Source organism: Muscardinus avellanarius, assembly GCF_963383645.1.
Source record: "Muscardinus avellanarius genome assembly, chromosome: 10".
In the NCBI taxonomy this organism is placed as follows: Eukaryota; Metazoa; Chordata; class Mammalia; order Rodentia; family Gliridae; genus Muscardinus; species Muscardinus avellanarius.
The window spans coordinates 30,392,888-30,407,958 of NC_137796.1; the positions used below are offsets into that span (position 1 = coordinate 30,392,888).

The 15,071-nt window shown below is 36.8% G+C and overlaps 2 protein-coding genes across 2 annotated transcripts in view; both read right to left on the reverse strand.

Moving 5' to 3' along the window:
* LPCAT2 (lysophosphatidylcholine acyltransferase 2) overlaps nucleotides 1-15,071 on the reverse strand; it is a gene marked incomplete at both ends in the record, with an annotated part of 79,064 nt that overhangs the window by 14,775 nt on the left and 49,218 nt on the right. The gene's annotated exons all lie outside the window — the stretch shown is intronic.
* CAPNS2 (calpain small subunit 2) lies at nucleotides 2,142-2,888 on the reverse strand (the record flags this gene model as incomplete). The annotated part of the gene is made up of 1 exon (XM_080702503.1): nucleotides 2,142-2,888. The coding sequence occupies one exon, from the start codon at nucleotides 2,886-2,888 to the stop codon at nucleotides 2,142-2,144; it is 747 nt and encodes a 248-aa protein (XP_080558629.1).

The window sequence follows — 15,071 nt, forward strand, 5'->3', positions numbered from 1 at the left end:
TTTTAGCTGAGTTTTCTAGTATGAATGCTGACAAATGAAGTTATTTATACAAATTCAGAAGAGAAACTCAGGTAATTTCAGAATGTTTCCCCATGTACATGCTATAAGAAAATTATAAAAGTAGGTAGTCTCCCAACTTGGGGAACAAGGGAAATGTTTAATATTAGTGTGAGATGATTGTCTTAACTTTTATAAAACACTGACAGTAAAGTTTAGAGCAAAGCTGCAGCCACATGTTCCCCTTTCCACAACCATCATGCAGAACAGCAAAATTATAAATTTTATGTTCCGAGTCTTTAAAAGACATTTTGGCAGTTTTTTTTTTTTTCTTTTCCTGGCTGCTCGCCTGTACCCATGCCCGACATATTCCTAGGCTTATTCTGAAATAGGGAGACCGATATTAATGTGCGGTTGTTGGCAGCAGTCCTATGCTTGCATAACCACACCTGGTGTAAGTAGCTTACCAGAACAAGTTAAATTATAAGTCCCTTGAGAAAAGTGGATGTGATCTCTGTGCTTGGCTCAGTTCAGAATGACGCGTGTGTGGTGTTCCATAAATACTATGTGATGGTGATGATGGTCCACACAGAGGCCAAATGCCCGCCTCTCCCGATTTCACTGCGGATTTCTAACAGGCAGACGGGGGCCCTTAACAGGCTAGTTACATCATTTCCACAGTTTCGGTTTTCTTCTAAAGAAGTCAAAAGAGGAAAGAAGAATTTATCTTTGAACTTAGGAGGACTTTTCAAAATAACTTGGGCTAGAGGGAATGCATTAAAAAGCAGAGCTGAAGGGGTAGAAATCAAACAGCAGACAGGTGAACAGAGCATTTGCAAATACAGCCCTGCTTGCTTACCAGGATCCTGGACTTTGTCTACTCCACTATAACAACCGGTATTGAAATTTTAAAATTGAACTATGGGCTACATACCAGAAAGGCAGGACTACCCCCGTTTTTGGTGGAAGTTTCCCAGTATTCCTTTTTTCTCCTGGATGGTGGCAATGCTGTTTTGGCTGGCACAGATTTGAAGGAAACAGCCACCCCTGAAGGGTTGCCAACTCTGGCTGCTCATTCTAATCACCAGAGAGCTATCAGAAAATTCACCTATGGGTCCCACCTCTCAAGAGACAGATTACACTTACTTGGAATGGGACTTCAGTATTCCCGAAGAATTCTCCTAGTGATTATAAACTGGAGCTAGGGCTGAGAACTACTAAAACAAGAGTCAGAAATCTCTGTTTATTTTTATCTGGTTACTGTTTAGGTGTTTTCTTTTTCTCTGTTGATTTTTTTCTCCTGCGTGAATCTTTCAAAGATAAGCAAAAGAATTTTCCTTGCTCTAAGGTAGGGCAAGACACAACAAGAGCCAGCTAACCTCAGCTGGGCATGCCTGATTTTGCATGAAGTGTGTGTGAGAGCAATCATTCTCGTTCACTAGGATAGCCAAAGACATCTGTGAACCACAGCTATGAGTTTTTATCCCTCAATGCCCTTGACCCTCTTTACTAATATAAGAATGAAACTGCTATACATTTATTTTACTAGAAAACATAACTGAAGAATTCTAGAATTTGAGCATAATATTTTAAAGTTACCCTTACACAAAACTGCTTCATTTCCCATTTCTGAACCTACTTCTATACAATTTATTAGGGTTCCTAGAAAGCACCTCTTATTTTTTTACATAATAGAAGGACCAGACGTGAAATTATGAGAAAAACAGGTTTTAAACTTCCCTCCTTATATTTTTAAAAGAAAATATATATCTCTTGAGTGTTTTTTGATTTATTCCAGGATTGAAAAGGAAATTCATTATTAACAACAGTCATGACAATGATAAAGTTCCAGGTCCTTAAAATTCATTTACCAAATAAACAATAACCTTTTAAAATCCACTCCATTAAAACTCGACACCTCCCCATCGCATCCATAAATCTAGTATCTCAAAAAGGGTAATATACAAACCACTCCCAACAGTGTTCATGAAAAAAAAATGTTTTAATGAAGCAGTAAAGAGTAGCATGCGATCAAAAATACGTGGGGTTGTGAAAACTCGCCAGGGAGATGACAGCCGTGGTCGGCTTGGCAAGGCTTTCCGCAGTCCCATCCTCTGGGGAAGGTCTGGACTCCTCCATCTGCCTCAGGAATACATGGTCAGCTGCAGCCATTCTCGGATAGACACCTGAATCAGGCCATCTGCATCTCTATCCAGAGACTTGAAGGCACGAAACATGGCATCCAGGCGCACCAGGCAGCCGATGAAGTTGTTAAAGTCCATGCTCCCGTCTTCGTCGGCATAGCGGCGGATGATCATCTGGTAAAGTTGTTCATTTAGCTGGAAGCCGGCTGCCTGCAGAGCTTCCCGCAGCTGAGAGTTTCCCAGGGACCCGGAGTGGTCCCTGTCGTACTGCTTATAGACACACTGCCACTTCTTGATGTTGTTCCACAGATACTTAAATTCTTCGAAACCCAGCTTCCCGGTAGTGTCGCTGTCCATGACAGACACGATGCTCCGGCAGGTGTCGAGGCTAAAGCCGTCTGTCTTCAGATCCTTGTGCTTGGCCAGGATTTTGTTAAGAATATTCATCAGGTCGGTGGCGCCCACCTCCATGTCTGGACCGGCCAGCTGGGCAAACTGCTGCCGAAAACGCCTGACTTCCTCGCTTTCGCAGGCTTCCACATTGGTGAAATGCTGGCGAGGGGGAGGCGGTTCGGGAGTGTATTGAGCTGCTGCAGCCTCGCTGATGAGATTCACAATCCCTCCAACTATCCCTCCAATATTTCCTCCTCCGCCTCCTCTTCTCTGCACACCTCCTCCAAGAAGGCCTCCAAGAGCCTCTCCAAGGCCTCGGTCTGCCCCTTCCAATATTGCCTTTGCAAGAAACATGTTCTTGGTTTAACAGGCAAGTGTAAAAGCTGCCGAACTCTTGGAGACGGTAGGAAGAGAGCTGAAATGGAGTGCAAGTGGCTCACTTGTGGAAGAACTGGCTTTTCTGTTCCAGCTTACACTGCACCACGCCTCAAGATGTGATGGTTCATCTCCAACCAATGCTGCCTGGATTCTGCTAGGTCCTAGCACCTGCCATATTTTACAGGGCCTCAATAAAATTGTTTTCTAGTCTTTCAGATGAATATTCATAAGTTATAGTATTATGACACATTCAAATTATTTTTAGGTGGAAAATATAATTATATAATTATGTAATATAATTATATAATTATATAAAAATAATATAATTGTTTTTAGGTGGTTCTTTTTCTTCGCACCTGAAAGATGGCATGTGTTTTCCTAACAGGTGAAGGTATTGGAAAAATATTTACCTGACACCCTGGGGTTAGCAAATATTTTCATATTGTGTGGTATTAGGGGTTGAACCCAGGGGCATTCTACTTCCAAAATACGCCCTCAGCCCTATTTTATTTTATTTATTTTATTTTGAAACAAGATCTCACTACATTAATGATATTATCACTATTTGCTGATGAGGTCCTCGCCTGATATCCTGACATCTAATATCATAGATTAATTTTCATATCTTAAGTAAATAAAATTACATAGGATATAGTTTTTATAATTTAAAAAAATTTAAATTGTGATAAAATATATATAAATGTGCAATTTATCATTAAGTGGCACTAACTATATTCGCATCATTGTTTAACCATTACCACTTCAATTTTTTTCATCTTGCCATACTGAAACTGTATCTATTAAACAAAACCTCCCATTCCTCCCTCCTCTCACCCTTCACAACCACCACTGTACTGTCTGTATGAGTTTGACTGCTCTACATGGCTTCTAAAAGTGAAATTATATAGTATTTGTCCTTTTGTGACTGCCTTATACCACTTAGCATAATGTGTTCAAAGTTCGTCCATGTTGCAGTATGCAGTCAGAATTTCCTTCTTTTCTTAAGATAAACATTCCATTGCATAAATATACCACATTCTGTTTTTTTCCATTGACCCATAGACACTTAGGTTGCTTGCTTCCCCCTTTTGGCTTTTGTGGACAATGCTGTTATGAACACAGCTGTATAAGCATCTGCTTAAGTCCCCGGTTTCAATTAATTTGGGTAGGTACCTAGAAGTGGAATTGCTGAATCAGGCAATAATTATATTATTACTCTTTTGAAGAATCGCTATACTGGTTTCCATCTGCACCATTTTACTTTCTCACAAGGGTTCAAATTATTCCATATCCTCTCCAACATCCGTTATTCTGTGTTGCTTTTGCTGATTTTTTAAATAATAGCTATCCTAATGAGTGTGAAGCAATATCTCACTATAGTTTTGATTCGTATTTCTTTAACAGTTTGTAATGTGGAACGTCTTCATGGGCTGACTGGCCATTTGTATATCTTTCTCGGAGAAATGTCCATTCTTGAATCATTTTTTAATCAGGCTATTTCTTTTCTGTCGTTGTTGGCTTGTAAAAGTTCTATAAATATTGTTGACGTTAATCACAAGATAGATGATTTCTAAATATTTTCTCCCCTCCTGTGGGTTACTTTTCCACTCTTTTGTTATTTATTTTTATGTATACAGGTTTTAAATCTTGATGGAGTCTTTTATTGCCTCTTCTTTGGGTATCGTAGCCAAAAATGTATTAAGAAACCCAGTGTTATGACACCTTTCCCTTATGTTTCCATCTGAGCAGTTTATAATGTCAGCTCTTATGTTCAGGTCTTTGACTCGTTTTGAGTTAATGTGTACATATGGCATAAGGTTAGGATCCAGCTCCATTATTTTGTGCGTGGATTTCTCAGCATCATTTGTTGAGTAGAGTGTCTTTTCTTCATTGAAGGGTCTTTATATCTTTATTGAAAACCACTTGACCATATATACAAAGGCTTATTTCTTGGCTCTGTATTCTATTTCATTAATTTATATGTCTGTCTTCATAATAATACCACATTATTTTGAATATTGCATATTTGCAGTAAATTTGAAATCAGAAAATGTGAGCTCTTCAATTTTGTTCGTTTTTCCCCTCCAAGAATGTTTTGTCCTATTCAGAGTGTCTTTATATTCCACATGAATTTTAGGATTGATTCTTCTATTTTTGTAAAATAAGTTGGGGTTTTGTTGGGAGTAGTCCTGGCATCTTAACCATATATATATTGCGGTACTAGGGATAAAACCCAGGGGAAAAGCTACCCCCCCAGTCCCATTTTTTAATCTTTTAATTAATTTATTTATTTTGAATTAGGGTCTCACTGAATTGCAAAGGGCCTCACTAAGTAGCTGAGGCTGCCCGTGAACTGTGACCCTCCTGTCTCAGCCTCCCAAATTCTCGGATTACACGCACATGCCACCATGCCTGGTTTATAAAATCTTTTAATCAATGAACACAGGTCATTTTTTCATTTATTTTTTTCTTCAATTTTTTAGCAATGCTTTGTAATTCTCAGTGTATAAGTCTTTAGTCTCCTTCATTATGTTTATTTCAAAGTGTTTTGTTCTTCTTAAAGCTATTATCATAGATTTGTTTTCTTAATTTATCTCTCAAATTGTTAATTGTTAGTGTTTAAAAACAGAATTAATTTTATGTAGTGATTTTACATCCTACAACTTTGCTAAATTCATTTTTTAGAACTAACCATTTTTTTGGTGGAACTGTATGGTTTATACAAAGAAATTCATGTCATCTGTGAACATAAATAGGCCCATTTCTTCCTTTCTAATTCATATGGCTTTTTTTCCCCTTTTTATTCTTTTTACCCTAACTCTGTTGGCTAGGACTTCTAGTTGAATAGAAAATGATATACTAGTTTTATAGTCTTGTTCCTTATTTTAGAAGAAAAGTTTTCAATTTTTACCACTGAATATGATGTTAGCTCTGGGCTTTAAATATATAGTGTTTATTAAGTTGAGACACATTTTTTCATTTCTATTTTGTTTTTAACTTGAAAGAATATTGAATTTTGACAAATGCTTTAAATATATGGTATTTATTAAATATATGGTTATTAAATATTTATTAAATATGTAAATATATGGTGTTTATTATTAAATATGCATTTATTATTTAATATGAAATTTATTTATATTATATTGTATATTATACATTGTATTATATTAATGTATTTATTATTAAATATAAATTTATTAAATATATGGTGTTTATTTTATTTATTTATTTTCTTGGTGGTACTGGGGTTCATGGAAAACCTTCTACCTTCGGGCTATACTCCCAGACCTATTCTTATATATTTTTTTTATTTGGAAACAGTGTCTCTTAAGACATCAAGGCTGGTTTCGAACCTGCGCAATCCTCCTGTCTTTGCCTCCTAAGCATGGGGATTACAAGTGTGCACCACCACGCCCAACTATGTGGTGTTTATTAAATATATGGTGTTTAAGTAAATGATCTTTATTAAATATATGGTGTTTATATATATGGTGTTTATTAAGTTGAGACACATTTTTCATTCCTACTTTGTTTTTAACTTGAAAGGATATTGAATTGTGTCAAATGCTTCTTTTGCATTAATTGAAAAGATAATAGGATCCCCCTCTTCTTCCTTCTTATAATGTGATGTATTATATTGAGTCATCTTTATATATTGAACCGTCCTTGCATTCCAAGAGTAAGTCCTATTTGATCATGGTATACAATTCTTCTAATAAGCTATTAAATGAATGCCAACATTTTTGAGAACTTTTATGTCAATTTTTATATGGCATATTGGTCTATAGATTTCTTGTAGTTTTTTATCTATAGTATTAAAGTAATACTGGGCTGCTGACTGACCGGACTTCCGGGAAGATGGAGACCTGGAAAAGCGGGGCTTAAGAGCCCTGCTAACAACCAATCTCCATTACCACAAAATCAGCGCCTTTCATAGCCAGAAAACACCATCACCAGAGAAACAAAAAAATCACCAGGCTCCAGAGAAGAAGGGGACTCAGAACGGAGCTCAGAGCCACAGAGGAGATACACCGGCCTCACGCCCGAGGACACGGCAGCAGCGCCATACTGCCGGCGGCAGCGGCAAATTCACCAGACAGCTACAGCGAGCCAAGGGACTCAGAGCGGAGCTCAAAACCAGAGAAGAAATACTCTAGCCTCACAGCCGAGGGTGTGGCAGCGGCGCCATATTGCCACTGGCAGCAGCAGCAGCGAAGTCACCGAGTCCACTACAGCTCCATCTGCATACTCAACAACAGTGAGTCAAATTGAGGGCCCCAGAGGAGAAATCCCAGTACTGCACTCCCAGGGATTTGACCTAGTGGGGGAGTGGTGGTGGCAGAGATCACACCATAGGAGAATGCCCAACCTGGCACCCCCCACGGTCTAAAGCAGCCTCATTTGACTCCCTGGGTCTGAGACTCTGCAATACAACCCAGTAAAGGAGTAGTAGGGACTGAGATACCACAGACTTGAGATCCAGAGCACCTTAAGTGAAGTCTTAGTGACCCAAGGGAAGAACTCAGAGAAGGCACAAACTTCTGAAATCATGGGAAAGAGGAATAACAATGGAGCAATGAATGCCCACAACCCCACAACTTCAGAACCCGATAAAACAGAAATCCAGAGATTTCTAGAAGATCAAATCAGGAAAATAACTGTAGAAATAATAGAGGTGTTTCGAAAAGAATTCAGAGAGAGCCAAAAAGAGATAAAGGATGCAATTAATGAAGTAAAGGCCTCAATTCAAAGTACAAACAACCGATTAGACCACATGGAGAATAGAATCTCGCTCTTAGAAGATGAGCAATCCAAAAATGAACACATAGTTTCTAATCTAGAAAAAAATATCCGACGGCAGCAATCTGACATTGAAGAAATATGGGCCCATTTTAAGAGAGCTAACCTAAGAATAACTGGAATAGAGGAGGAAAAAGAAGGTGAAACGGAAGGGATCAACAATCTCTTCAAAGAAGTAATAGCAGAAAATTTTCCAAACATAGAGCAAGAGGTTGATACACAGGTCCAGGAAACTTATAGAACTCCCTTTAGACAGGATCAGAGAAGAGGATCCCCACGCCACATAATTGTCAAAATGACCAATGTGGAAGCCAAGCAGAGAATCTTAAAGGCAACAAAAACAAAGGGCCAAGTGACATTCAGAGGCAAGCCAATTAGAATCACTCCAGACTTCCCAAACCAAGTCATGAGAGCCAGAAGGGCTTGGAGTAACATATTCCAAACTCTGAAAGAAAACAACTTCCAGCCAAAAATTTCCTACCCAGCAAAACTTTCTATCAAATTAGATGGAGAAATAAGAAGCTTCCATGACAAACAGAAACTGAAGGAATTTATGTCTTCAAAACCAGCGCTAGAGAAAATACTCAAAGAGATTAACTACAAAGAAGAATTAGGTAACACACACCAGAACCAGAGAAACAAGATTTTCCATCCAACAGACAACTAAGATTAGTTATCTGTGGAGATTCATTATTTATGTTAGTCTTATACCTATCTCTAAATTGTATTGTTTGCTTTTATTGTTGTTAATTTTTAGGATTTCTAGTTGGAATATTAATATACCTTCAGATATAGCATTTAGAAATATTTTATCCCATTCTATCAGTAACTTTTAACTCTGTTTACATTGTCTTTGAATATACAATATTTTTTTTTATTTTTTAGGGAGTTTGTATACTCTTCTGTTGCCTGTGCCATTGAAATCATATCCAAGAAATCATTGCCAATTTCAATGTTGTGAGGTTTTATGACCCAGATTTTCTTCTAAAAGTTTATAGTCTTAAGATTTATATTTAGGTCTTTTATCTATTTTGAGTTAATATTTGTATATGGGATTAGGTAAGGGTCCAATTTTATTCTTTTTCATGTAATTATTATTTTTCAACAATATTTAATTAAAAGATTATTATTTCCACCACCAAATGTTCGTGGAAACCTTGTCAAAAATAACTTGACAATATATGGAAGAATTTAGCTCTAGGCTTTTATTTAACTCCAATGGTTTATATATCTGCCTTTAGAACAGTACTACACTGTTTGAATTATTGTAGCTTTATATGGTTTGAAATCAGAAAATATATATCTTCTAGCTTTGTTCTTTTTCGAGATCGTTTTGGGTATCTAGAGTCCATATTGCATATTAGGATAGATTTTTTTTTCTGAAATATAAACATATAAATATATGATAGTTTCACCTAAAAAAAAAAAGAAAAAAAGAAATATTGAAATGTTATCTTTAAGTTATCAAAAGCTTGGTATCAAACAAATGAAACTGTTATGTGAGATTATCATTTTTAATTTTGGATAAATTGCTATAATACTAGATGTCAACCACTAAGCCAAGCATGGGAAGGAGGGATGGGGAGGGAATGGGGTGGGGATCGGGTGGGGGCTGACTGGGCAATGTGTGCATGTATGTCTACAAAAGTTTGTATCCCACTATGATGTATGAATACAGTGCACCAATAAAAAATTAAAAAAAGAAAAAAAATAAAGTAATACTGGCATCACAGAATAAGTTAGGACATGTTCCCTTCTCTTCAGTTGTTTGGAGGCGTTTAGGAAGAACTGGTATTAATTTTTCTTTAGATATTTTGTAAAATTCACCAGTGATATATCTGGTCTTGGGTTTTTCTTTGTTGTGAAGCTTTTGACTATTGACTTGATCTCCTTTCCAACTGATAGAGATCTTTCCAGTTTTCTATTTCTTCCTGAATCAGCTTGGTAAATTGTATAGTTCTAAAAATTTTTCTGTTATATCAAAGTTATTCGGTAGTTTGGTAGCAAAAAATAGTTTACAGTACTCATTTGTAATCCTTTTTACTTTTGTAGAATTCTTCTTTTTGGTCTAGCTTACATATCTATTGTCTTTCTAAATAATACACATGTGAAATTTAATTTTGTATTTTTTTTTTGTGCAGTGCTAGGGATTAAACCCAGGGGCATTCTAACTCTGAGCTACACTCCTAGCCCAATTTTATATTTTTTATTTGAAACAGGGTCTCACTAAGTTGCAGAGGGCCTCACTAGGTAGATGAGTCTGGCCTCAAACCCTGATCCTCCTGTCTCAGCCTCCCAAGTATTAGTATTACAAATGTGCACCACCACGCCCGACTGATTTTGTATTTTTAATATGCATCTTTAGAGGTCATTCTGTAACAGGAAGTCCCAGACAATACATTGAAAAACCTTGCCTTTGATACTAAATAAAATCAGAGTTCAAATCCTCTAAGGCTTTTTGGAATCTCTATTGGTGAACTGACAAATTATTGTATCACTTAGACCTTGGCCTTCAGTTTCAAATCTGCCAAATTATATCACCAGTGCAAACTTCAAAACAATTCAAATTACATTTTATGTACATATATATGAATGTGTCACAGTGAAACCTACCATTCGTAAATAATATGTACCAATAAATAAATATTTATAAAAAAAATTCACTCGGACTTGGGCTTAGTGCTTAGTATACATAAATAAACACAACTCAATTGTTGTGTCCAAGGATCAAGCAGATCCACAGAGACTGTTTGTAGTCAAAAGCTGATGTCTAAATTCACATTATACCATTACTACTAATCCACTATCTTCGCAGAAAATATATTTTGGTATTTAGTTCCCACAAATTCTGCTGAAAGACACAAGTGTTCCACACAAGAAAAGAAAACTCATAAAAGTTACGCTACTTATTTAAAATCGTGCCGCTAATACAGTGTAGTGCATTATCAAATCAGTATGGTTTTTCAAAGGGGAGCAATGAATTCTGCTGAGGCAAAAGAGAGAACAGGCTGATTATAAGCGGAATCAGAGTTCACTACATAGACAGGAGATCTAAAAGGACAGTAAAGTAAAAAACATAGAGGATCTGAAGGATGTAGAACTTATTAAAATTAAATTAAACATGTAGAATTATACACTGTAATGAAAATATATTTCTTGTGATCAATAAAATGGCATTGGATTGGAAAGGGCCTGAAATTGTCATGCTATAGAGTCTATCACAAAGGTTACTGCAGAACTGCTGTGATCTCAAATTTAAAGTCAGAGATCAGATGTGAAATTACTTTGGAAACTGTACAAGCCTAGAGCTGAATAATGATTATCCTAGCTATTATTTTAGAGTGAACAGGAACTAGGGCGCATTGTTCTCTTTACTACATGGGAGCAGTGTTCTATCTCCTTCTGCTTCACCCAGTGGTTTGTGTAAAACTCTGCAATGACTGGTTTTATTTTTCATGGGCACAATGAAATGGTCTCTGTGAACACCAAAGGACAGACAAATGTCTTCCTTAACCATATAGAAAAAGTACCACAAAAGGACTGCCTTCTTTTGAGGGGTTCACACGGGGCCATCTGGCCTTAGACATATTTGAACTCATTTACATAAGCTTCTCAGAGGAAATTACATGGTTTTGTTTTTATAATATTGCAAATAAACTTGATAGCATCCATGGTCATATACAATGTGCTTCCCTATGCCTGTCTAAAGTGTGTTTCTTTCTTCTTCTTCTTTTTTTTTTTTTTTGCATAGTCTAAATTCAATTCCTATCATTTAGTTTCTGCAAAAGCCAAGGGAATTTGGCTAACAGTTTCCCATAAGCTCTCAGAGAATTAAAAAACTCTTATTAGACTTATAAACTTTTTCTTCCCTGGACTATCTAATCTCTTATGGCTATTTATTAGAACATTAATAACAACCTTAGTTGTTATCTGGGAGAAAAGTCTATTGTCCAGATCTAGAGAAAAAGAGTAGAAGAAACCATAACTAATGGAAAATGAGTTATTTAACTTAAAAAGTAAACAATGACACATGAATGCTATTAGTAACATTATTCATAATAGCCCAAAGTAGAAACAAACTAAATGTCTACCAACTGGTGAAAGGATAATAAAATGTAATATATCCATGTAAAAAACATTATTCAGCAATAAAGTGGAATAAATTACTAAGTGCTACAGATGAACCTTAAAACATTATACTATGTGAACGAAACCAGATATAAGAGACTATATGTTGTATGGGATGTCCAGAAAAGGCGAGTCTATGGAGACAGAAAATAGAATTAATGGTTGCAGAGGCCTGGGACACAAGTAGGTGACAGGAATCTATAGTTCATGACACAGAAATTATATTGGGTTGATGAAAATATTCTAAAACTGACTGATGCCAATGGTTACATGACTTGGTAAATTCATTTTAGAATCACTGAATTGTATACCCGAAATGAGGGAATTATACAATGTATAAAATGAGCCTTAATATTTTTTAAAGTCAATTATAACACAGTTTATGGTAGAAAGGACACTGAGCTAGAAATCTTCATCCCAGGCCTGTATGTAAAGAGCTCTGTGGCCCTCGGCTTGTAACCTCACCCCATGCTAGAACCTTTCTCCAAATGAAGAGGACAGACACTTTGATACCAAAGCTTCTTTCAGTGTTACGGTTCTGGGAGTCTGGATTTTCATGTGCAGTGAAAGAGACAACAGCACCATTCTTATCTTGAGTTAAGTTGCCTTCTGATGCCTAGCCTTTTGATGCTATGTATTAATTTAACTGAATCATTCTGTATCCTGAATCTTGTTCCATGAATTTTAAAGACATACTTACTTGCCCTTATCCCACCTTAGCATACTTCCTGGTTTTCAAAAGTTTCCCTCATCATAACATATCAAGTATGGTGATCCTGCAAACAGAATTCCAAGATAAGAGGAACGGGCCTGGTTTGGACTAACACAGAAGGACTTAAAACTTCCAGTTTGGGTAATAGTTTTCTGTCAGGTGAGGATTTCACCTAGCTGTAACATGATCTGGACCAGACCCTCCTCATTTGTTAATAATTATGTCATAATGAATAAATTCACAAGCCTTCTAGAATCCATACAGAGATTATCTATTTTTCCCTTATCATTTTGGACTGTCAGGCATGGGGGAAATTAAATTGGTTTAACACAAACTGTACCTTACAAAGCCCTAATCTTTACTTCCTTATGCTCTTGAAGAGACTATTAACTGCTTACCTGCTCACTAAAAAATTTTTAATTGTTGCAGTCTGTTTATTCTGTTTCTATCCCAGGTAGACATGCGTTGAAAAGCCCAAAGTACTTAATTCTCATGCCTAAAAAGATTCCTAAGTAGAGCAATCGGAGAAAATACTATGATGGACTAAATGAGAGGGTTAAGTCAATCTGAGAATCAAAGAAATAAACGCTGTTATTTAGACTACAGAACTTCTAAGATAACTGAACGGAAAACTTCACCTGTCTCACCAAGGAAGCTATATCCACTTCTGAAAATCACATCATATCAATTAAGAGTAGATTTTATTTAGAAAATCCAAACTAACTGGGGTTAGAATCAAGATGAGGTCTTTTCATATGAATTGTGAAATGGTGTATGATCAAAAGGGAGCTGGGAATTTAAGGGACAGAAAATTTTACATTTATTTCTAATCATTTATGTCCCCTAATAATCCTGCACAAGATAACACACTACCTCCTCTAACAGGAAGGGGCAGGCTAGGATGCTTGTTATTGCTGGCACTCAAGACTTACGCTTGAACTAATACCAAGAACAGGACAGACAGGAAGAACCTGGGATAAAAACACATTCATTCCACATAATGAAACAGTAATAAAAGATCTACAGAAGTTTACAATAGCCAGAGGAGGCTCCATTGCCAAAGTGCTAAACTATACACACACATTTCCTGTCTAATATTTAAACAAACTACACAGTAATGCTGGAAGAACTCAGTACTAGGTAGCAGAAATGGGAAAAAAATCATAACATATGTCAATTTTTTACAGAACTAAAATAATAATCACTTAAGTTTTACTAGGCAATGGTCTATTGTGTACATAAGAGTAATGGAAAAAAGAGTCAGTGAGCTCATGCCAGACTAGAGCGAAGAAATTGGAAATCAATCTCCCTCCCTCCTTTTTTCTTTTATCTTTGAAGATGAGTGATATACCACTAGTTCAAACTGTGGAAGATATTAATAAAAGGTAGATTAGTAAAAAATAGAGATTCAAGCTGGGTGTGGTGGCGCAAGCTTGTATTCCCAACACTTGGGAGGCTGATACAGGAGGATTGCACAGGTTCGAAGCCAGCCTCAGCTACTCAGTGAGGCTCTCAGCAACTTAGTGAGACCCTGATTTCAAATAAAGTATAAAATAGGTCTGGGAGTATAGCTGGGAGGTAGAAAAGACCCTGGGTTCCACCCTCAGTACCACCAAAAAAAAAAAAAAAAGAGGATTCATAGTGGTCTGCTTTAAATCAGAAGTGAGATATTAAGCAAATTATTAATAGTCACTATAAAAAATAGTCATATGTCAGGTGTGGTGGTGTACACTTGTAATCCCAGTATTTGGGAGGTTGAAACAGGAGGATCACGGTTTGTGGACAGCCTCGGCTACTTAGTGAGGTTCTTTGCAATTCAGTGAGACCCTGTTTTAAAATAAAGAATAAAAAGCATAGGGCTAGGGGTGTAGCTGAGAGGTAGAATGCCCCTGGGCTCTATCCCCAGTACCACTCACACACAAATAAGTCATATAAGTACTGCCAGGCATCTTTCAATCCAGTCTGTAAATTTACCAATATGCTTTGTTTTCATCAGCTTATGAACTATAGCAGGGATCAGCAAATTACAGCTGGTGGGCCAAATCCAGACCAGTGCCAGAAAAGGCACAAAAAAAGGTAAATAAAATTGTATTAGGATTTAGCCATATCCATTTGTCTACACATTGTCTACAGCCATTTTCATACTACAGTAGCAGAGATGAATCTTTGCAGAGACCCTATGGCCTGCAAAGGAAAATAATTGTATGTGACTTTTTTACAAAAATATTTGCCAGCCGGGCATGATGGCGCACACTTGTAGTCCCAGTACTTGGGAGGCTGAGACTGGAGGATCAGAGTTTTCGGCCAGCCTAAGCTACATAGGGAGATCCTCTACAACTTTAGTGAGACCCTGTTTCAAAATAAAGAATAAAAAATAAGACTGAGGGTGTAATTCAGAGGTAGAATGCCCCTGGGTTCGATGCCCAGCACCACACACACAAAAAAAAAAACAAAACAAAAAAAAAAATTGTGCCAACTCTGGAATATAGTTTTGCCAGCAGTGAATATACATACTG